This window comes from Cylas formicarius, unplaced genomic scaffold, assembly GCF_029955315.1.
Source record: "Cylas formicarius isolate icCylForm1 unplaced genomic scaffold, icCylForm1.1 PGA_scaffold_8__14_contigs__length_24414737, whole genome shotgun sequence".
NCBI classification, from domain to species: Eukaryota; Metazoa; Arthropoda; class Insecta; order Coleoptera; family Brentidae; genus Cylas; species Cylas formicarius.
In genome coordinates, this window is record NW_026844361.1 from 17,395,011 (window position 1) to 17,419,137 (window position 24,127).

General features: G+C 34.4%; 2 protein-coding genes across 9 annotated transcripts in view; one reads left to right on the forward strand and one right to left on the reverse strand.

The window, feature by feature from the left end:
- Positions 1-24,127, forward strand: part of LOC132705985 (GTPase-activating protein CdGAPr) — a 100,953-nt gene that overhangs the window by 68,392 nt on the left and 8,434 nt on the right. For 7 of the 8 annotated variants that reach the window (XM_060677007.1, XM_060677003.1, XM_060677008.1 and 4 more), the window contains 10 exons: positions 3,811-3,999; positions 6,694-6,878; positions 8,396-8,641; positions 9,155-9,286; positions 19,933-20,088; positions 20,639-20,801; positions 20,869-21,148; positions 22,635-22,762; positions 22,818-22,975; positions 23,545-23,716. In XM_060677007.1, coding sequence (XP_060532990.1) covers positions 3,811-3,999; positions 6,694-6,878; positions 8,396-8,641; positions 9,155-9,286; positions 19,933-20,088; positions 20,639-20,801; positions 20,869-21,148; positions 22,635-22,762; positions 22,818-22,975; positions 23,545-23,716 — 1,809 coding nt within the window. The remainder of the gene's footprint in view (positions 1-3,810; positions 4,000-6,693; positions 6,879-8,395; positions 8,642-9,154; positions 9,287-19,932; positions 20,089-20,638; positions 20,802-20,868; positions 21,149-22,634; positions 22,763-22,817; positions 22,976-23,544; positions 23,717-24,127) is intronic. The other variant, XM_060677006.1, reaches the window with a different exon arrangement.
- LOC132706328 (uncharacterized) lies at positions 9,674-15,353 on the reverse strand. Its single transcript, XM_060677603.1, has 3 exons — positions 15,002-15,353; positions 12,940-13,003; positions 9,674-10,326 (listed from the first exon to the last, which is right to left on the reverse strand). The coding sequence occupies exons 2-3, from the start codon at positions 12,998-13,000 to the stop codon at positions 9,848-9,850; spliced, it is 540 nt and encodes a 179-aa protein (XP_060533586.1). The 5' UTR covers positions 13,001-13,003; positions 15,002-15,353; the 3' UTR covers positions 9,674-9,847.

Sequence of the window (24,127 nt, forward strand, 5' to 3'; positions counted from 1 at the left end):
TTTTGGGTTTCTTAGTATTGCTCCGATGGTATGGTCAGGTTTGTATGCCGTTGATATGTCGTGTTTCCGTAATATTCGGCCGATTTTGTCAGTAACCCCCTTGATGTATGGCAGGACAGCGATCGATCTTTGTTGGGTCTCGTCCTGCGGCTGTTGTTGCTTACTGATTGCCTTGCTGATGATGCGCCTTTGATATCCGTTTTGTCGAAGACAGGTACTAATTTTCTTCAGTTCTTCATCTCTGTTACTCTCGTTTGTGAGCCTGAAGGACCGAGCAATTAATGTATTTGCACCGTTACCATCTCCGGCGCAGGGTATAAATACGGCACGCACAGCCGATAACCTCCCAGTGTTCGAAGTGTTTACGGAGCGCGAGCATTGAAGATGCCAAGTGAGATTTTGGCGAAACGTCTGCAGGATTCCAGTCGGAGTTCAACAAGCGAACGGATGATATCCCGGAATATAGTGTCATCATTATATATATATATATATATATATATATATATATATATATATATATATATATATATATATATATATATATATATATATATATATATATATATATATATATATATATATATATATATATATATATATATTATATATATATATATATATATATATATATATATATATATATATATATATATATATATATATATATATATATATATATATATATATATATATATATATATATTTATATATATATATATATATATATATATTTATATATATATATATATATATATAATATATATATATATATATATATATATATATATATATATATATATTTATATATATATATATATATATATTTATATATATATATATATATATATATATATATATATATATATATTTATATATATATATATATATATATATATATATATATATATATATATATTTATATATATATATATATATATATATATATATTTATATATATATATATATATATATATATATATACCTACGCAGAAAACTATTTTTACATTAATTTTTATATATCTCAGAAGGGAAAGCGATAAATACTCTTTAAAACTAAACTAAGTTCGTCAAAAGCGGATTAGCCAAAAAAAAAATATTCAACTTTTTCTAAACCAATATTTGACCCTTCCCCCCTCCTTAATTTGGCGAGCTAAAAAAAATAGTTCAATCAAAACAGTTTCCTTATCTAGAATAGATTATGTTAAAACTAATTTTGATATAGGTTAATTTGGAATATTTTTGAAAAAAAAACATTTTTTTCTATTTTACAGTAGAGGCGGCCATTTTATGAACCTGAAAATAATTTCCATCGCCACGATGTGTCGCATTTTTCAAATATCATCAAAAAGCAGCAGTCGCGATCCCCTGGCGGTTGTTTGAAGAAACAAAAGTCGGACACTTCGGCGCCCATTTCGAGGAACATTCTTGGCTTGGGTCGCAATCGAGGCTCTCTGGGTCACAAACAAAAAATCTAAGCTCTAGCGACCCAAATATATTTTGCAGATGGGGATGTCGCGTTTATGCTTTGCTCTCGCCAATCGATGACCGTATATTTGGCGACGCCAGACGGTCTATAAACGTCGGTGGATCGGGGTGGTGGGGAAGATTCTACACAACGACGACATTTTTATCGGCTAGATTGATGAGACCACCACTTCGGGGTAGTAACAATAGGGAGTGTCCGAAATTTCGGAGCCCTATTCGCTGTTTATAACTTGTATTTTTTTATCAAAGAAACGTAACTGTTTTGAAGAGACGAGAAACGAACGGATTGATAGTTTTCGACTCTTAAATATTTACCGTCCTCTATCGAAAACATATAAAACTTCAAGTCTTCTTCGTAACGTCTAGAGAGATCGAATTATTGATAATAAATTTTAATGAAAATGAAGGCTTCAAATTCAGTTTGAACCTGAATAAGTTTTTTTTATGTGGGTTAGTTTATTTATCATTATTAATTATTTTTTACCGTGAATTCTTGTATTTGTTAACCTGGCCAACTATTGTTTGTCCAAAAAGAGTATACTTTGCAAAAAACGATGAAACCTTTATTTGCTTTTTTCTTCGGAGTGGATTTTTTTGCTAAATGAGGATTTTAATAATGTAGCCAGAAGAACAGAAAGTTGCGACTTCTCACTGCTTTCAACAGGAGGATTAGTGCCTGGACAACATAAGGAAATTTCTATTAAAACTTTTAAATTTTCATATGGAATATATTCTACTCTAAAATGCCCAGAGATTTCTACCCATCTTTTGTCAAGTTCTATTTTCGTATCCTGCCATTTATTCAATTTTTCTTCATTTAAATATAAATTTACTCTTCGAATTTCTTCTAAGAGAAAATTGTCGTTATTAACAATATCTTTTACTTCCTTCATTACAAATTCCTTTGATGAAGAAACTTGTTTCCATTCAATTTTACTATTTAGAAGGTCCATTTGAAACAATTTAATGCTCTAAAGTTCACTATCAACTCTTCGATATGTTCTTATTGCACTGCGTCCATGAATTGCCATTGAAAATTCCATATTGGAGATTTTGCATTTAACCAAGGAGTCATCATTTCGATTTTTGACTACAATGAACGAAAACTCTTTTTTTTTTTTAATTTTTTATAGCTCATATTTGAATTAAGAATCTAAAAATTATTAGTTGCTAATATAATTCACTGATAATATAATGAAATAAATAAAATAAAATTTTGTTTTATTTTGTACACCTCAAGTCTTCTTAACTTGATCAAAAAGTACGAAATTGTTGGTTTTCAAATTAATTAAATAAAAAGGGAATTTCCATAAAACTTTGTCGTACATATTGCGCATGCGTCAAGATTATCAAGCATGCCTTGCATACGGCGCATCAAAGATCAGGCTGGGGATTACGTAAACAAATTCGCACACGCGCACAAATGTAATTTTGACGTTGTTAGACAAAGAGGTCTGTAGTATCTATCTATCTATTTATCCAGGTACCTCAATTGTGCCGGAAACGGCAGCCATATGTGCGCGCGAAATTCAAATCACTGTCAAACTGGTGTCTGGTGTTTGCCCTGTCCTCTGACGTGCCGGAAACGGCAAGCAATGAAATTTTCAAATCACTGTCAAAATAATTTTAAATATTTAATTAATAAAATTGAAATAACACAATCTAAAAAAATGTTTTAGAAATAGAAATGAGTATGAAATCATACAAATCAGTACTTTCAGAGTAGATGATTTGAAAAGAGTACGGTTTGCGAAAAAACAGTACAAAACTGTGGGTATAGTTGGTCACTTTATATTTGTGTATTCTTCGAGCGTGTCTGATACAAATCTAAGTAAATTGTAATCTTTGAAATTACATCGTAAACACACTGCCATTTGTGTGTGCATACAATTTTTAAAAAATGTGCCGATTTTTTATTATGTTCTTAAATTTATTTTTGTTGGTTCAATATTTCAAGACCTTCCCTATCCCTTTCACTGGTGGTAAACGAAAGTTTTAGAGAAATATTATTTTTGATCCTTGCACCTCAACTGGCAATCTAATCTTTACCTTTGAAAATATTTTTAAAAGAACCAACCCAATAGTAACCATGTTTTTAGATCGTGCTGTACCTGATTGTTGTGTTTCATTCTACATAGTTTTATATTCCTTTATTTACGTTTTAGTTGCATTAAAATTTTCACAATTTCCACTTTTCCCTCAAATTTTGAAGAACATACTTGGTTTTTCTTTTCCCTCCTTTAAAAAAATGAAGAAGTATCTTAAACAAAAACAACAAAACACGCCTCAGAAAGTTCTAGCTCAATGTCGCGTCATTGGTTTCAGTCGAAATTGATCTGCTACTTGGAACGCTTCAGCAGCATAGCCGACAATTCGGTGAATTGCGGTCCCGTACTCAACTGGCTCCAGATGGACAACAAAGGCCACCGTCTCTTGGTGCCCAGCGAAGAAAGCCGATCAATCAACACCCCCGCAGTAGCTGCAGCCTACAGCGTCAGGAGATACGTCTCGCAGGTGATGAAAGCTTTTAATTAAGTTCGTAGTTATTTTTACTTTTGCTTCTTTTTTTTGTTGCCGGTGTTATCTTTCGGTCACATTTAATAATAATAATAATAATAATAAATTGCCGTTATTGTTGTATATTGTTATATACAAATATGCAGTAGAGAAGAGGTGAAGTCTAGCAAAATATATAAATATAAAATATAGTAACGGGTGTTTTTTTTCGATGTATAGAACTTTAAGTTGCAATAAAACAACGATGGATTATTCGATCGACATGAATTTTATTTATCCGAAAGATGGCATTAAATTTTAAATATGATTTCTGGCATATTACCGCCACGGCTGGCGCGGATGTAGTCCAATCTGGACGTCCAATTTTCGATGACTTTTTCCAACATTTGTGGCCGTATATCGGCGATAACACGGCGAATGTTGTCTTCCAAATGGTCAAGCATTTGTGGTTTATCCGCATAGACCAATGACTTTAGATAGCCCCACAGAAAGTAGTCTGGCAGTGTTAAATCACAAGATCTTGGAGGCCAATTCACAGGTCGAAAACGTGAAATTAGGCGGTCACCAAACGTGTCTTTTAATAAATCGATTGTGGCACGAGCTGTGTGACATGTTGCGCCGTGTTGTTGAAACCACATCGCCTGGACATCATGGTTATTTAATTCAGAAATGAAAGAGTTAGTAATCATAGCTCTATACCGATCACCATTGACTGTAATGTTCTGGCCATCATCGTTTTTGAAGAAATACGGACCAATGATTCCACCAGCCCATAAAGCGCACCAAACAGTCAGTTTTTCTGGATGTAACGATGTTTCGACATGCACTTGAGGATTAGCTTCGCTCAAAATGCGGCAGTTTTGTTTGGTGACGTAGCCATTCAACCAGAAGTGCGCTTCATCGCAAAAAAAATTCGCTTATGAAAATCGGGAACAACGGCAATCTCGTTTTGGGCCCATTCGACGAATCTACGCCTTACTTGATGATCGTTTGCCTTCAATTCTTGCACGAGATGGATTTTGTAAGCACGTAAACCAAGATCCTTCCGCAAAATCTTCCATAAAGTGGATGGACACAGATCCAATTTCTGTGCTCGATGGCGGATGGACTCATTCGGGTCTTCCTCAATGCTACGCTCTACAGGAGCAATAGCTTCTTCTGTACGCACCGTACGGCTTCTCTGAGGATGCGAGTTATCAATAAGAGTAAACGTGGTGCGAAAACGTTCCATGGTTAATCGAATTAACTGCTCTGATGGACGATTTTGTCGACGATAAAATGGACGTAGTGCGTGTTACGTATTCCGCACAGAACTATGATTTTCGAAATAAAATTGCTCTATTTCCAAGCGTTGTTCAGGCGTGAGTCTATTCATGATGAATTGCCAAACCAAACTGAGAATAAATCACTTGACAGCTGTTAAATCGGTAGCCATCTTAAACAGTAATGCCAACTTAAAGTTCTATAAATCGAAAAAAAAAAAGACCCATTATAAATATACAGTAGAGAAGAGGCGAAGTCTAGCAAAATATATAAATATAAAATATAGTATAATAGATAAATGTAATAGTAATATCGAACAATAGAAAGTTATTAAAAGTAATAATACAAAGAATAACATTGAAAATCAAATTATTTGAGAAGTTTGCAGTTTCTACCTGAAGTATTTTTTAAAGAATTTAATTGAATGTGATTTACTGTGTACTATTAAAAATCAGAACAGAGTTATAAGAAAATGATCGGCGGATATCGTGGCAGTGCGAGTCTGTAGGGGTGCCTTAAAGCCACTGATTGAACATTACGAAACTGTAATTTAGCTCGCAAGTAGGGCGGATTTAATGTCTTAATAATTTAGAACACCATAGACGCCAAAAAGTACTTGAAAGTACTGTCAATTTTTAGCCAGTTAAGTTCCTGGATTTTGTGGCAAATCCTAACAAATTTATGCAAGTCGAAAATAAATGTGCAACAGCTGTTTTGAATTTTTTGCAATCTATATTTGTTAATACTATCAAGACATGGGTAATAGAGCACTAAACCAAAGTTCATAATCGAAAGGACAAGTGATTGAGCTAAAAGTGTCCGTAAACTGAAACTGACAGTTCTATGCCTGTATATATGGCGCAAAACCAAATAAGACTTTTTCACCAACAAAGATACATATTCCACGAATCTAAGTGTACAATCAAGTATAACACCAAGGTTTTTATTGCAATTTACAACTTTCAAACGTTCACCGTTAATTAATAAACACATTTGAGATACTTGTTCAATGTTGGGTTTAGGAGAAAAGAACATTAGCATTAAGTTGAATATTATGCCTAGAAGAATATAGAAATAAGTTATGCAAATCCAAATTGATATAAATTGAAGCAATATCAAATAATTTGCAAATGCAAATTCAAATATTCGATGGATGTACAAATATCAGAAACATAAGTTAAGAATAATATAGGTCCAAGGACAGAACCTTGCGGTACACCCGACGAAACAGGGAGAAATTCAGAACTTACATTGTCAAGGGTAACTCTCTGCTATCTGTTAAGTAGTTTCCCAAAAATCGAGTCGAAACATCATCGAAACCGTAGTAACTCAGTTACGATTAGATTTTTCTTCTTCTTTTTCTGTTGTTGCGAACCATTACCGTCAAAAATCATTAGCCCGATCCGTTTTGGTTTGATTTTCTCTTAGGCACGGGACGAACTGAACTTGGAAGTGGGCGACATGATATCGGTCATCGATATGGCCAGTCCCGGCGAATCGATGTGGTGGCGAGGCAAACGGGGCTTCCAAGTGGGCTTTTTCCCGCAACATTGCGTTCACATTATCGGGGACAAGGTGCCCAGGAACATGCCGCTACCGCCACCTGTTGTCGGGTAAGCGGAGTTACCGTGAATTGAAACACTCCCAATATGAAACCGTATTGTAAACGCACCATTGTCGTTTTGGAAATTTATTAGTAAATCGCAGATATCAACATACAGGGTGGTATAATTTATTGAATGGTCGAGGGACAAATGGCAAAAATACTGGTTTATCGGTTGCTGCCTGGTATTCCGGGAAAAATTCGTATGCCGGATGAAATAATGACGCCAATAAGGTTTTCTTGGTGCCAGGTTGCCAAATCGTGCAACCCTGCGTTTAATAAGCTCAAATATAAAAAAATGTTGCAGCAGACTTATTATTTTTTCCTTATTACTACAAAGGGTTCCCGATTAATTTTTAATACTAATATTGTTAATCTAATAAGTATAAACTCCAAAAAATATATTGTTCTGTATTAGTGTTAACAAGATTAGAGAAATTATTGTGTAATACATCCAAATTTGAAAAAAAAATCATCTTATTATTATTAACTGTATAAAGAATTTCCGATTAATTATTAGCAAAATTAGCTAGTGTATTATATTTTGTTAGAGACTTATAGCTGTTGACGGTTACAAGAAATATGATAAGAAGATTTGATATCAGATTCTTGAATTTCATTATATCTGAAATTATGTTGAGAGTTTCAGGAAAATTGTTTGGATCTAGTTTTCCAGAAGTTTGTAGTATTATAGAAGTTTTTCAATTTGTTACAAGTGTGGACTGAGAAATGGGAAGCAACGTTAAGCGACATTTGGAATGGATATATTAGAAAATTGATTAAAATAAAAAAAATATTTCTAAAGAAATCATAACATCAACAAAACGTTATTGTTTTTTAGTTTTGTAACATAACCACTTATCATGTACCAGATAAATAGTCTAAATAGGCTTTTGCAGCGTATTTATCGAAATTAACATCAAATATCATTTGGCAAACAAACTTTTTTTTATCCGTTTTCGGCCGAACAAAAAATCGATTCGGCATCAGACTGAGGTCCAAATTCACCAATTAGACTATGTAATGTCAAATAACACCCTGTACTTATATTTAATTGATTTGAGATTTTGAGTAGTCTCTTTGACTTTTCCGAAATTATTGTGTGATTTTATGTGGACTGCCTTTCATCAATAACTTGTATGGTATAGATTTCCAAGGCGATTCTGGATGGTAATTTACTACGTTTGGGCATACGATTTCCAATTGTTTTAAGGCCGCCGTAAAAAAATTAAATCAAACGGGATCGTACTCCATGCGTTGTGATACGTTTAGCGGATCTTATCGTTGCTTAGTGACATATTCAGGGTGTTTTGGAAGCATTTAGTAGAATTATTTTGCAGTCTAAATAAAGAGAGATCTTTGAAAAAATATTTTGTTGCATTTATGTATTTACAACAAAAACTTTTTTGTCTTGATTGCAACAAGAATTAAGTTATATCTCCTCCATTTCGAAACACCCCGTATATGTGTGTCGCCATTCTGTGTTTTGGCGGCCATTGTTCTTTCTCTTTTTTTTTCTGCCCGTAGGTCGTTAGCACTAACCCCGATCAAGCCGGTATTGCGCAAACACGGCAAGCTGATAACGTTTTTTAGAAGTTTTATTTTGAACAGGCCGTCGCGACGCCGCCTGAAGCAGTCGGGCATACTGAAGGAGCGGGTGTTCGGTTGCGATTTAGGCGAGCACCTGCTTAATACGGGACGCGAAGTCCCTACGGTACTGAAGTGCTGCGCCGAATTTATCGAGGCGAATGGTATCGTCGACGGGATTTATAGGTAAGTGAGCGCCCCGGGTACTTCAAATATCGCAATTGCTCAATCAAAGTTTGAAACTCTAACTAGGCGGCGTCATAGTTTAAGTTCTTCTTCTTCAATTACGCTTTAGTTGGCCACTGCCACATACGGCTATACGGCCAGCTTAGCCAGCAACTTTCATGCCAATAAAATTAATGATTCTTATTCGTAACTTCTTGACAAAAAATACTATTTAATCCACATCCCACTTGCCAAGTTACCTACAAAATTCCCAAACGTAGGTTATGTTAATACTGTTTTTAAATTTACGGAACCAATTAATTAATGAAAACCAAAAGAAAAACTATTTTCCAATTTTCTATTTGCAAGTGCAAAGAAATTGAATCCTAATATCTTTGTATAATATGTTTTGTTTAGCTCGCTAATTGCCAATGTAAAAAAAATCGCCAGCGCAACTTAACCATTAAGGGAAATTATTATAATTAAGAATCGTCTCCTATGTACGTTTTCAATAACTGATATCGTTCGTTACAGATTATCGGGTGTAACTTCAAATATCCAAAAACTGAGGAACGCATTCGACGAAGACCGAGTTCCGGATTTGTATACCGAGGACATATTGAAAGATATCCATTCGGTCGCCTCTCTTCTCAAGATGTACTTCCGGTATGTTGACTTTCCCATTGCCGTTATGAATGTGTTTTTGCCATTTTTCTAGTGACAAAGTATTTTCTTTCTAAAAAAAAATGGCGCCTTTTAAGTCCCAGTTACATGCAGAACAAATATTTTTAGGCTTCTATTACGTTAAATTTAGTCTTAAATGCGGAAGCAATCCTAATATATAAATAATAATTTGTGGTCACTGTTACCCTGTCAATTTTCAATGTTCTTCTTCTTTGAGTGGCAATGTGTGTTAGGGTCATTCGGCCAGTCACAGCTACTCAAGATTGTTGACGCCGAGTTGTTATTCGTCAGATTACGCGTTCCCAGCTAGGAGCGGCGCTTAGTTAACGTTTTACTCACAAAAAAAACAATAACTATTTTTAACAAGAAAATAATTTATTCTGTACAAAAATAAATATCGTTCTCCAATCGCGGATCGCTCGCGAATCAATACATCGTATGACCGGCAAACCCGCATCGCAAATTGAAAAATAATCTTATAAGGATCCATTGGTCATTTGAAAGCTCCTACCCCACTGGCATCGCGTCGCCACGCCGTAAATTTTATCGACCTTTCTTCTTCCCGTCGATCTTCACGCACACCTCCAAGTGGAAATCGAACTCCGTGCCCTTTTTGCAGTGCTTCAGCAGCTTCTTGCCGTTCTCGATCTTGTAGTAGGCGCTCGCTATGGCGGGGTGCGGGAGGTAAACGAACCTCTTGTCCCTGACGGTAGTGCTGGGCACTTTCTTAACAACCGCGGGCACTCCCACCGCCGTTCCGGAAGTCAGGTCTTCGATGATGACCTTGAGATTGTCTTGCGCGAGTTCCTCGCCGTCTTTGTGTTGACACTGCACGTTGTAATACATGTCGCAGTTGGCCATGTTTACGTTGAACAGCATGTTGTCGGGGCATATCTTCGGCACTCTCCGCCCGTACACGCAGCGGTAATACCGTTTGCAGTCTCCGTCATGTGGAAGGTTCATGTCTTCTTCGTATTCACTGCAACGCCCTGTCTCGGGTTTCGGTAGCGCGGGCGAAGCGTCTGAAACAACGGAATCGCACTTTTAGGTTATGTCGACAATCTTCTTAAGTTTTCGAGGCTTCGGCATAGGCGAGACATAGGGGTTATTAAAATTTACTAAATAACTGTTATTAGTAGAAACCATATAACTACTAGACATATAGAGGTCTTGCCTTCGCTGACAGTACAGAAAGTCATGAAGCAACTATGTATGCAATAATGCAACAACTATGTCGATCTTTGGATGCGGCAGTTTTCCGGCAGTATTTTCTCAAAATATGTCGAAATTCTATTAAATTTTCGTGCAAAAACAGAGTTAAGCTCTGGAAAAGCACTGCCGAATTGCAACACCCACGTCGGGGTGGGTAGTTAATTTGGCGTTTTTGTTCTTCTGTAGATTCTATGCAATTTCTACATGTATTTTTTTTTATGTAAGCAGTTTTTTTTTTTTGTAAAACGGCGCAAAGCGTCGGTTGGGGGGTCACGTATGCGCAAAACATCCATACCTTCTCTACAAAACTCTCATAGTCATCTGCGGCCCAGCAATTTTTGCCGCAGTAAGGCCACTATATTACCTTATAGCTGGTATGGTAGAAAAGTATTTTTATGGACAACTATCTATTCAAAACAACGGAATTAATTAAATTTAGATGTAATATTTTTATATTTAATTAATTTATATTTAATGAAATTAAAGAAAATTGAAAATGAAATGAAAATAGAAATTTTCATATCACATGTTTTTTTTGGCACTCGCTCCGCTCGTGACTAAACTGTTGAATGTAATATTTTTATAGATAATTAAATTATATTTAAATTAAAGAAAATGAAAATTGAATTTCAAGTAAATTTTTTGGTACTAATGAAGTTTTAATTATACATTTTTTTAAACACTCGCTCTGCTTGAGTTTATTGTTATTACATGTAATTAATTTGTATTTGATTATATTTAAAAAAAAATGAAATAAAATGAAAAAAATGTTTTGTATTAAAAAAGTGTTAAGTATATATTTCTTTAGATTCCTTTACATCGCGTAGAATTTTGAAATATCCACACAATTAGGAACCATTGATATTATTTGTCTTAAATGATTTTCCTTTATGTCGGCTGGACTGTGATTTTGTGTTCGAGGCTCGCAACTGCATGCGGTGTTCCAAAGAAGTTAATTTTCCCTGAAGAATGTATGGTTTATTTTGGGTTTGTATCTTCTTGCGGTCGTCACTCAAAAGCACACATCGTGAAACTAAATAAATGTAGCCGTGCGCGAAAAAAAATTTTAGAGGGAATTTATGATTTAATGAATGAATGAACGAACGTTCGTTTTACGAGCACGTTTAATCCTTTGATATCACTGATGACGCACTGTGGGCCCATTGCCCAAACTAGGTTGCATTAATTCGATTATTTTCTAGTTACTTAAAAACCTTAAAATTGTTTATTATTTATTATTATTATTATACATTGCCGGTACATAATAATACTTTTTTTTTCCAGCGTTGCCACATTAGTATTTTTCGGAGTATATTTTAAAGATATACCAAAACTAGAATAAAAAAAATTGTAAGGATTTTGCAATTACAATTATTTAAGGAAACAGAAAACGTACTAGTTAACAGATTCCAAATATATGAACTATTTACCTAAATTAAATTAACTTAAAAAAACCTAAAGGATAAGAAAAAGCCTTAGAATTGGCTTATAAATAAACTTTTGGCAGAGATGTTTTCTACTTAACATAGTTTTTAAACCCTGAAACCCACTAGGTAAATTATAATTTTAGTCATTCTCGCTGTCACTCAGAGGTTGACATTTTTAACTGGCATAAATTTTGCGATTATTTGCAACATTTCTGGCTAACAGTTTTTAATAGTTTACGCCCTTGCCTAATAAAAAATGTATATTTTTGCTTGTCGTTCGTTGGCCTTTATATTTTTTTACTCTATAGAATTTGAAAAATTAAATATCAATGGTACTTATCCCCTCACTTCTTGTCAAATCGCAGCAAAAACACAAACATTCTACATTGCATGTACAGGTCTAAACTAATTAACAGGACTGACATCAGTTGTCAAATACTTAAAGCGGCATTTGTTTTCAATGCCTACTGAGCGATTTAAAAAGTACGAAAACTTCGTTATTTTATTGAAGCGATTGCAATAAAAATAGACTTTCTTTTAAACATCTGATTATAAAAAATTCTTGGTAAAGTATTTTTAGAAAGCCATACTGTTTTTACATGTTTCAGTACGTTCTTAATTAAAAAACATTTTTGCATTTTTAATAACGATTGATTGCAATCTAGTTTATGCATGGGGCCCACAGTGTGACGGTAGCACTGTTATCGAGACTGCTCTATGATTTCTGGCGATCATTTTTTTTTAAATAAAATTACGCAATATTCGCGAATCTAGAATTTTCGAGCCACGCTTTTTTGCGATATAACTAATTAATCGACCATTGACTGAAATATGTGCCTTATCGCCGCCAAAATTGATCCGACAAAAGCCCGGCTTAATTAGTCGGCACGTAAAAAGCAGGTTTAATTTCAAATGACAGGAAATATTTCTCGTCCGTTTAAAGGCTTGACTTTTTGCACATTTTTAATAAGTTTTTGCGTAACCGATACTACTTACCTGTGAGGTGGATGTAGAAACACATCGCAACGATAGCCATTGCAAGCGGTATGGTAGCCATATCCTGTAACAACGAAAATTGGTTTAGATAGTTTAGACGCGACGCTCCGCTGACATTGACATTGTACACGTGCGATCATCGATGACGCTTTTAAACCTTTTTTTGCAAAAAAAAATGTGGTTTCACTATTTACAGGTGCATTGTGTCAGCAACAAAGTTGACACATGCATACAATTTAAATATCGCAGATAATACCCGTGTATATAGATATAGTGGCAAGATTGTGAGAAAGTTTTCCATGCAAGATGCATTTTCTTAAAACCTTTTCGTTATAAATCGATGTAAAATGTTTTTTATATAATCTTGTGAGACTATGCGCTCGTGCGTTGTATTGTTTCCTGTTTATCTATTTATTATTTAGAATATACTTAGCTAATTTTTTTTTATTGTGTGAGTCGAGTCGAATCTTATTTTTTAAAATTTTTGTATTTACGCTTTTGCTAAAGATAAATAAATTGTAAGCCAGTTCAAACTGATTTGAATAGAAATGCACAAAATGCATGTTGTGTATGGGATTTTAATTTTGTAATTCTGTTTATATTTTCTATAAAATATTTCGCCTCTTTAGTTGCTAATCGTGAACATCATTTCAATTATTTTGATTAACCTCTTAGTTAAAAGTTAAGCGGGTTAACCTATTTTGCTTTAACGTAGGTTCGAATATATTGTTTTTTTATATGTAAGCATTGATGAAAATAATAATTATTATTTTTTCATGGACTGTTCCAGGCCAACTTTGTTGGTTATATCGAATTAATTATGACCCCGCCTCGTGCCCTCTAGATAAAGTAAAGCCCGCGTTGCGCTCAAGCCGCAGGCGCCACCTATGGGCTCGCTTATAAGTTACGGTGTCAGATGGCGGCGCAGTTTTTGTGTTTCAATTAAAAATTACACATATTCAGTTAGCCACATATACTTTTCAAAAATAGGATTTTACCAAACTTAAAAATATATAATTTTTCTTTCATTTTTCAGAAAATTTTAGATTTCCAGTTAAATAACTCTCACTTGGTGTAAATTAATAATATTTTTTTACATATAACGATGACATTTACATTTTAATTGTTATCTTCCCCTGTGCGTTGCGGCCTGCAAATCGTTGAAAAGTCACTTTAAAAGACTGAATAAAATTTCCAAAAAAAATCCGCATAGTCGGAATAGGGAAAAAGAATAAAATAATAAATTAACTTTATTGTTATACTTTATTTTAGATCGTATTTTACCCAATTTTATAATCGGGATTTCTTTCAACCATGGAAACTATTCAATCCTATGGCCTCGTGCTATTTTGCTCAGAATAACGGACATAGATGTAATCAACAGCCAAATTAAATTCAAGGAATCACACAATGTTGAAATAATGACGCTATTGGGCTACGTTCGAGATTCGGGCATGCAACTTATTGCTGATCTTTTAGATATAAGGGCAAAAACTCCAAAGATCTGTCGCAAAAAGTAACTGAACTAGCCACAATGCCTACAAACATTTTAAAGATGGTAAAATGAGATATTTTTGAAATGTACGCCTAAAATATTCTAAAAATGTCTGCAAAAAATGTTTCGATTAAATAGATGACGTAGGTATACGCTCAGAAAATCTTCTTACAGTTTGTTAAAGTAAAATTAGTGCAAAATATAATGCGGTATAATAAATAAATGCGGAATAACGCGGTTGTTTTGTTGAGAGTTCTTGTTCTTGTTCTGTATTATTCAGAAGTACGAATAAATCAAACAAAGCATAATAAAAACAGCAACATTTAAATAGCAAAATGTCTAAAAGATACAGATATTAAACGACCATTCTCAAATAATACAATTTAGAGTCTTCATACATCTCGACAGTATTAATTTTTTATGGAGGATCTTTTTCCTTGTATTATATTATTTAGAACCAGATTACCCTACATATCGACCTAGGTTTTATACGTTCTAGTGTGAAATATTTTAATTTTTTTTTTTGGCAAAAAAATTTTTTTTTTTACTCGCTTCATCTATACTTACAATTATTCCAAATAGAAAAGAAAAAACACACTCCGATTTCGCACTGCCCGTAAAATTTTCGCTTCCCACCGTTCGTCCTCAAGTTGAGTCAGGTTTGCCAACAAAGCAAACTTCTACTCAACAGCAAGGTCGGCACCGCACTATATCCTATCTGAGACTAAGCGCCTCCTTATATACGCTACTTAATATTCGACGTGGTATTTCTTTAATCTGCTAAGATAGGGATTTCGCTCGTTTAACAAATATTTTTTGTTTTCATTTAATTAGCTTCGATAGTGTATACTTGACGGGTGTACGTTGTATACCGAACGGATCGCAAAATCGACCAAATTTTTTCTTGCACACAATAACAATTAAGAGTAGTTACGGAATCGTTTCTAATAAACCGACGTCCCCCGGGGGCAAAATCTCTTCCCACCGATCCGTGCATGCTACTTACTAAAGGTCGACAACTATCATCGCGCGATGTTTATAAATACGACGTCGTTTGTATTGGTTCGAAAGAATTCGCCGTAGCCCGATGTACGGTTAATAAATAATTTAATTACACTTCCTTATCAATGTTATATAAGATTAAGGCCCGAAATGCGTACAGTCGTTTCCCCGAAATCCCCGATTGTGTCGACTCCGTGCCATTTTCTTTTGTTTAATATTTATTTATTATGTCCCTATTGTTATTGGCAAAAGAAAATAAGAGACGTTCTTTTCGACGAAGCGACGAGTTCACTGCCACGGCCTGAAGCCGGGTGATGCAAAAACGACGCAAATTTTACAATAGAAAAAAGCGGCTAGTAATGGGAATTGATGTCTTCCTCTTACTTATATGTATAAATTTGAGAACGGAAGGGGCGGGAGTTCTCATTTTATGATTACTTTATATATCGATGTAATTCTTACTGGATTAGTTTACACATTACCATTTGACAGCTAATAGCAGTACGAGGTGTGTTCAAAAAGTAAGGTGACTTTCAAGTTTTATCAAAATTTTTTTTAAATTGATTTAACAAATATAATGCAAAGTAACCCCCCCCCCAGAATATAATACAGTCGTGCGCACGTTTTTTTCAATCCTCAAAACACTTTCTGGTATAGCCTTGAGTTCTTCCAGCGATTTTTTCTTTATCTTGGCAATCGTTCCCAACCTCCTTCGTTTCATGGATTTCTTGAGTTTTGTCAGCAGCAAAAAGGCGCAGGGCGCCATGTCCGGTGAATACGGTGGCTGAGGCATGATTGTGGTTTTGTTTTTGGCCAAAAAGCTAGGTACAAGCAATGATGAGTGAGCAGGCTCATTATCGTGATGCACAATCCATGAATTGTTTTGTCACAATTCCTGACCATTTTTTCGTATTGCTTCTCCCAAACGGCGCATAACTTCTTATTGACCGTACGACCTTGTGGTAAGAACTCAGTAAGCAAAACCTAGACATTTGATGGAACTTGACGTGCTTTTTTCGATCTTGACGATTCTAGGTTCTTCCATGATTCGTCACCATTTGCAAACAATTACAAAAGTCACCTTACGTTTTGAACACACCTCGTATGTATTTTTTGTGCAATATTTTGTGAAAAAGACTTAAAATGTTTTTTATTTCTTAAACAACTGTCAATCCAATGATAAAATCAATTTGACAATTTTCGATATTGCTATTATTTACTATTAAAACATTTTAAAAAATATTTATATTTAACATTAGCGCTATGCCAAGAGAGGAATGAAATTACTGAGGGTTATGTGATACTTAGTGTCGGGAAAATAGTATATTAGATTGCACCGATCTAAAAGGTCAAATTTAAAATAAATAATAAAAAAAATAAAATACAGAGTTGTCCACCCCTTAACTCTAATCCCTAAATAATAAAATTCGACAGAGAAAACAAATTGAATACAAAAGTCCCATAGTTTCATCTAAATTTTTCATCTTGTGTCAACACCACCTTTCCTATTGTAAATAGGCCACCCTGTATATATCATTTTTAGATTTCCCGGTAAATCTGAGGTATATTTCATGTCCTATACCTAAGTCTCACGGTTTTCGACGAATCTTGAATTTTATAGCAAAAATACCGCCTGCCGGCGCTAAAATAATGAACAATTTTTCGTATAAAGGAGCCTTCATTATTTCATTTTAAGTGGATTCCTTATGACAGGGGGTAAATTAATACAAAATGAGCAAAAATGCTCCTTCAGATCACCTTTAATTCTTCGAAAAATTGTTTTTTCGAAAATTCGAAAAATCAGATTACTTAAGTGAAATAATTAATGAGCCACAGAAGACTCGTGCCAAACTAATAGATGGTGTTTTGGGAAAGTGACGTTTCTGTACTGCCCGTTACCTTATTACAATATTAAAATGTTAAATTGTCAATTAATTTTTAATGGCAAATTAGATAAAATTATAACAAATAGGGGGTTTCCATTTGAAAAAAGTCACATTTTACGTTTTTTTTATAATTTAATTTGTATATCCAGAATTAAATAGCTAAGGCTCCCTTATAGGAAAAACTGTTTATTTTTGCAGGCCCTAAATGTTATTTCTGATATAAAATTGAAGATTTGGCAAAAACGGCAGGATATAATATTATACAGAGTTATTCAATTTAAAATAATGAAGCTTTTTTTCACCCGTATATACGAAAAATTAAAAATTGAAAAATCGAGATGATAGTTTCTGAGTTAAGGGGGGTAAGGTATTTCGTACGCCCTATACATAACCCCCTTAAATATTAAGTGGCAGATAACAGAGAGCAAATGGTAAAATTTCGCCACAAAGAGAGAGCGCATTCGGTGTTCCCCAGGGAACTGTATTGGGGGCCTTATTATTATGACAAGTGTTAATTAATAATAATCCCCAGCGTGTCTCTAAAATTAAATGCCTGCTGATATTTTTTGATTATCTGCTTAATTTCGGTAACCAAGCCGACTACTTCGTGAAGAAAACTTTTTTTTTTATTTACAATATTTGTACGCAGTCAGACAAAATATTTGAAAATCCAAATTAATATTGTACATGTTGTAGAAAATATCCTCAATTTTTCACCACATTAGTCTAACCAAAAGGCATTTCGAAATTGTTCATCATCAATTTTGATTAGAAATTCTTATGTCTACAACATACTAGACACTATATAACATATTTTGCTAGATATTAAATTCTTTAAAATTTCAATTGTCTTAAGTGCTTACTTAATAATTTCCACTCATTGTTATTTGGTAACTGCTATTTACATTGATAGTTCGCAGGATTGCTAGTTGGCGGTCTATATTTGACTAGAAAAATCTTGATTTGTGGCAACGAAGGTTAGGTTTTTATTTTTTATTCTACAAAATTTAATCTGTTAATACCGTCAGTCCGATCGTATCGAAAATATTAATCCGCACATCTCTCATATTAGTTTTGGCCTTGCGTGTTGTTTGCAAATATTAGGCGAAACATTAACTTGAACAATTGACTGTGTTTGTCACGATTCCGACGAAAACTGCTCAAAACGATGTCGGTACATGGGGATTTAGTTTATTATTGCTACACAAACGGAGATTTGTGGTGGATTTTGCGGAGAGTATCCAGAAACAAAAAAAAATGAACACAATAAAAAACGTCATCTAAATCAAATTAAATTTTTCTCGGAATAAGTAAAAACATTTTTTTTACTAAGAAGAATTATTCTGGACTGGCAAATATTTGCCAAATTTGAAATATTATAATAAATATAATATAAAAAATAGATTTAGACCATATTGAAATTTAATGAAGTTTTATAATGTTGTTTGTATACAATTATTGTGGGAATCAAAAATTAGCAAGTTAAATTATCTAAATGTGAAGAATTTGTTATGATAACTTAAAAACAACTGCAAATAATAATATCCACTTAATTTTTCTTTCTAACAATTCGCCATTGATGCTGTCAATGACTTTGCAGCCAGTAAACAAAACAAAAATAATTTGCACTATTTTTTGGCATTAATTTATCATTGCAAAAAAGTGCGATATTTTTGGACCCTTAAAAAACTAAATAAAAAATAAGTAGTTAAAAAACTAATGATCTTATAGCCAAAACAATCCAGAATAGTTACTGAAAGTAACAAAAATCACATCCTAAAATATGCGAATATGGAAAATGAAAGAAATTCAATGTTTAGTTTCTTTTCTTCCTTTTTATTCTTCTTTTCTTCTTTATTTTATTTTATACACATTCTAAGCACACATAAGCCGTTGCCTTAATTTGAAACATTTTTTGTTTCTTAAATAGGTAAATAAAGAACAAGTAGTTAAAAAACTAATGCTGTTAGAGCCAAAATAATGCTGAATTGTTACTGAAGGCAACAAAAATCACATTCTAAAATATGGGAATATAGAAAATTAAAAGAAATTCGATAATTAGTTTTTTTTTTCTTTATTCTATTTCATACTCTATCAGCAAATAATTGACACATAGTTAAAACTAATGCTCTAATAGCTAAAGGAGTGCTGAAGAGTTATTAGAGATAACATAAAAATGTTTGGTTCCTTAAAAAGCTAAATAAAGAATAAGTAAGTAGTTAAAAAACTAATGATCTTATGGCCCAAAAAATGCTGAATAGTTATTGAAGGTAGAAAAATTACATTCTAAACTATGGGAATTCAGAAAATAAAGAAATTCAATGTGCAGTTTCTTTTTTTCTTTTTTTTTTTTTATTCCATTCTATACTCTATCGGCAAAACGGTGGGAAGAATGCAACATCCTTCCCAAGAAGTACCACACCACCATCGAACTATTTCATACTCTATCGGCAAATAATTGATACATAGTTAAAACTAATGATCTAATAGCTAAAGGAGTGCTGAATTTTTAGTTTCTTTTCTTTATTCCATTCTATCGGCGAAACGGTGTTAAGACAAGTGGATTTTAGGATCAATGTTTGGCTACAGCTGAACCATTTCTTTTTTCAGCGAACTGCCAAACCCTCTTTGTACATACCAATTATACCAAAGCTTCGTGAACGCGGTACAAGGTTGCGGTACCGCTATTCGAACTACCGAGACCGACCACGAGAGGTTGCTGAAGATGCGAGAGGCGGTACAAAAACTACCCCCGCCGCACTACAGGTAAGACACTTTCCGTTTTACGGCGAACGCACACTCAAAATGAAAAACGTTGGACGGGTTGTGTGAGTTTTAATGAATCAGTCTTTAGGGCCCCCATAAATTCATTGACTGACGCCTGGCTTTATTGGGGAGCATTTAAAATATTACTCATACTTGATTGCACCCCAATATCGGATAACGTTGTTGACGGATGTGCGGCAGAGCGAAAAAATCACTTTAGCAAGCAAAAATATCTACAATTAAAAGTAATTCTACTATTTGCTTTCCTAAAATAATGTTTTTTTACAATTTGTCCTAAAGCTAACTTGCACAAAGGAGATTATCCAATTTATTAAAAGAATAATAACATTTTGAAAGCGTCCGACTAAAAATAAGTATTCATTTTTCTTTTTTTTCTTTAATTAACCGTGCTTCTTTTACATTATTTCTTGTCTAATTAAACAATCTGTTGATAAATAATAATAATCAGGTTTAACTTAAAAAGCGTTTATTATATTTACTATTTATTCTACGTAACGAAAAATTATTTGGCACTTTTCCCTGTGCTCAGGACGTTGGAATATTTGATGAGGCATCTGGCCAGGGTGGCGAATCACAGCGAAAGCACCGGAATGACCACTAGAAACGTGGCCATCGTATGGGCTCCGAATCTGTTGAGGTGCGAAGCCCTGGAAATCGGTGGTGTGGCCGCCCTGCAAGGTGTGGGCGTGCAGGTAACTATTTACGAGATCATTTCGGCTAACAATTGTCGATATTTACAAGAAATTTTCGAAATTTTAGGCTGTGGTCACCGAATTCTTAATATGCTACGCCGATCTGATCTTCTGCGATCATCTGCCAAGTCTGAACAGGCCGGACCTAGTCGAAAAGGAAAACCTCCTTTCGAAAAAGTGCCGACCTAACAGCCTGAACATTTCGACGCCTACGAAACTTATCACGCTCGAAGAAGCGAGGAGCAAGCATTTGGTCAACAAAATCGAAGAGTGCAACTACATCGAGGTAGGCGGCGGGCCCAACAACCTGCCCAAGAAGTACCACACCATCATCGAACTGCCGCCAGGTAAATACATTTATTTACAACGTTGCTTAGAAAGTAACTTATTAATTATCTACTTGGTGCTCTGGTACACTTATGGTAGTGGTTCATTTGAACTACTCACTACCCAAATAGCACAAGGACGTCTGTAAAACATCTTCGGGATATCTGACGGGACATGGCGTATATCCTAGGGGTATACTGTTTCAGCTAAGAGATATCCTTAAGACGTCTCAACAGTGGAGCTTACTTAATTATTAGATTATTTCCAACAGCCTATGAGAAATACTGGAAAGGTAATGTCTAGTAGTCCAATTGGTTGTACGACTACGAAAAATTCTATCCCAGTATTTGGTACTCGCGTGTGATGGAATTAACCTATTGGGTATGGTTGGTGAAGTCATCACTGGCTATATTTGAAATGCACAAGTTTTTAATTTTGCTTTTAATACTAAAAGTGAAGGACGATTGATACCATTAATAAAACATTTTATACACATCTGATTTTTTTCTATTGTAGATATGAAAAAATTGTGGGTATATAATATAACAAAAATATAGAATAACCTAACCTAACCTAACTTGAACTAAACTCTATAAGAATAACTAATATTTGACAGGTTTTCTGTCATTCTTTGATGAAAGCACCTTTTTTCAGGCAAGCAGCTATTAAATTCTCACATTCTTTTTATGTTTGTGGTGTATTTGCCCTCTTATCCGCATCTGAAAATATTTTAGTTTTGAGAAAGATAGGTTTTATTATATATCTGTATTTTATAAAAAAAATATAAGAACGAAACTTCTATCTTATATGTTTAAAAAATTAAAGGCTTGATTTGAGGTGATCTTAGATGCTAATCTCCACGATGATATAGATATACATTTATGTATTTCATTTAATCCAAACCTCATTAAACAAACACTCATCGGCAAGATATCTTTCGTGAGAGTAGGTACTATCGCGCGCAAGAAAAACTAGAACAAATATGACTTTTCAATTTGACAGTAAAAACCTATTTTCATGCAATATTTTTGTCAACCTAAAATTTTTCCTAGTTTTTTTTTTGCTCGTCATGGTACCTACTATCTAGTGGATTTCAATTTTAAAGTCCATTTTATATGAGTTCTCATCCTCTATATGACTTAAATGATATATTTTAGTGAAAACAAAGGAACGAAGCCGACTTTGCATACAGTTCACGTAACTGAAATTGTTTTGACTGGTTATTTTAAGAACGAAGTCAATACAAATGTTGGATGAAGTACCTATCATGTAATTTTAATATCCAAGAAATATCATTTAATTTAAATGAATTCATTCATTATTCTGGTACCTCCATTTTGGGTGACGTGGTTTAGGTAGCAGATAATTTAGAGGTGCATTTGAACTACTCTCCGTTGCACGTGTTGCAATGTTGCCTCCAATGGATTTATTTGAATTGCCCTCCAAATACCGTTCAATTTCCAATGCTAATTAAGTAGTGTCTCCAAACGATGACGTATTTTACAGGCGCGAGGAAGAGAGGACACACCAAACGGTCGCCGTTGGGATGGAGAATGTTTTTCACAAAATCTCGGAACAGTTCGCAGGGCAACGTGTCGAAGAATCGGAAGTCGACCACGCCCATCACGATCAACGTGAGTTTTTTCATTTTTATTTTATTATTTTCGTTTATTCGACGACATTAAGCAGGAAAAATCCATCACCGAGTCTGATCTCACTGACATGAAGCGCAAGCTGAGAAGTGTCAAATCTGCCGAGAGTCTGACCTCCGGCCATTCGGAACCGGCCAGCAGCGAGGACGTCTTGGGACCTTTGCATAGCTTAAACAAACCCCCTGGGCACAACAGGTATTTTTTTTTATAACAGTTGGAGGTACACACCAATAGAAACATGGAGACATGATTCAAATTAAGGAAAGGAAACTTCTAGTTAAAGAAAAAGGTCATATGTTAACAACCAAACTCCACCAATACTTTATGGACAAATTGGCACCTATAGATGTTATGTTGTTACAAGTCAAATCACAAAGCACAAGTTTATTAGTCTTTGGTTGAGTCTGTCATAAGTTATAGCTTGGTTGTATGCTGTCTCAAACCAGACCATGACCAACATATTTGCTTTTCAAAGAGATTGACTAGACATTAGCTTCATATGAAAGAAATTATATGGTTTATTATAAAAATTCGATTAATCATGTCCTTAATACAACAACTTCAGTTGGATGGTGAGTTGGACAGCTTGCCGCTAAACCTTACAGTAAGGTCAAAAATAATATTGAAGTTATGCTCTATGGTTAATTGAATTCACTCTGTGATCATTGTGTATCGTCTAAACTGAAGACCTTATGATTACTTATCCTGAGACTGTATCAATTGGCAAACAAATAAATGGTCTAAGTGTTTAACGGTTTCTACAGATCTGTTTCCCACGATTCGTACTTCGATACTCTGCAGTCGTCGCAGAACAACTCGGAAGGGTCGTTACTAGACCTGAGCGAGATCCACCTCAACTTCGATCTGGAAGAGTCCGAGATGCGGATATTTTCGGAGGACGAGAGTTTGGTCAGCTCGCCGAGGATACAGAAGGACGTAAGTGTTTTGTAGAGCGAAGGTCGCGAGTATGTAACACGTTGCTTTGTCTTCAGTGCACCCAATCATTTTGATTATACCGCCGTAACTCGTCCCTCGTTGGTGGTTTGGTAAATCGATTTACGTTTCTATTGCGTTATCTGCTAGTGCACGATTCGTTTAGTGGACGATGGATCTTGTATCAATATAGTAGTTACCCATTTGATCCCCATTGGCTACAAAAACCAAAAAACGAGGCAAAACGACGATATTTTTTGAAAAACATCCAGCAACGTTGTCAGATCTTCCCGCTTCGTGTTTGCAGTGTTGCCAATTTTCTATCTTTTCCCCAATCTACGTAAAAATACATCTGTAGCTAGTTTAAACTTCGTTGCTAACAAATATATTTTTATTAATATTTAGATACTTTTC

Coding starts and splice junctions, on each gene's coding strand:
- LOC132706328 (XM_060677603.1), bottom strand. CDS start 13,000: ATGGCTACCATACCGCTTGCAATGGCTATCGTTGCGATGTGTTTCTAC. Junction 10,327..12,939: donor TTTCTACATCCACCTCACAG/GTAAGTAGTATC, acceptor CCGTTGTTTCAG/ACGCTTCGCCCGCGCTACCG.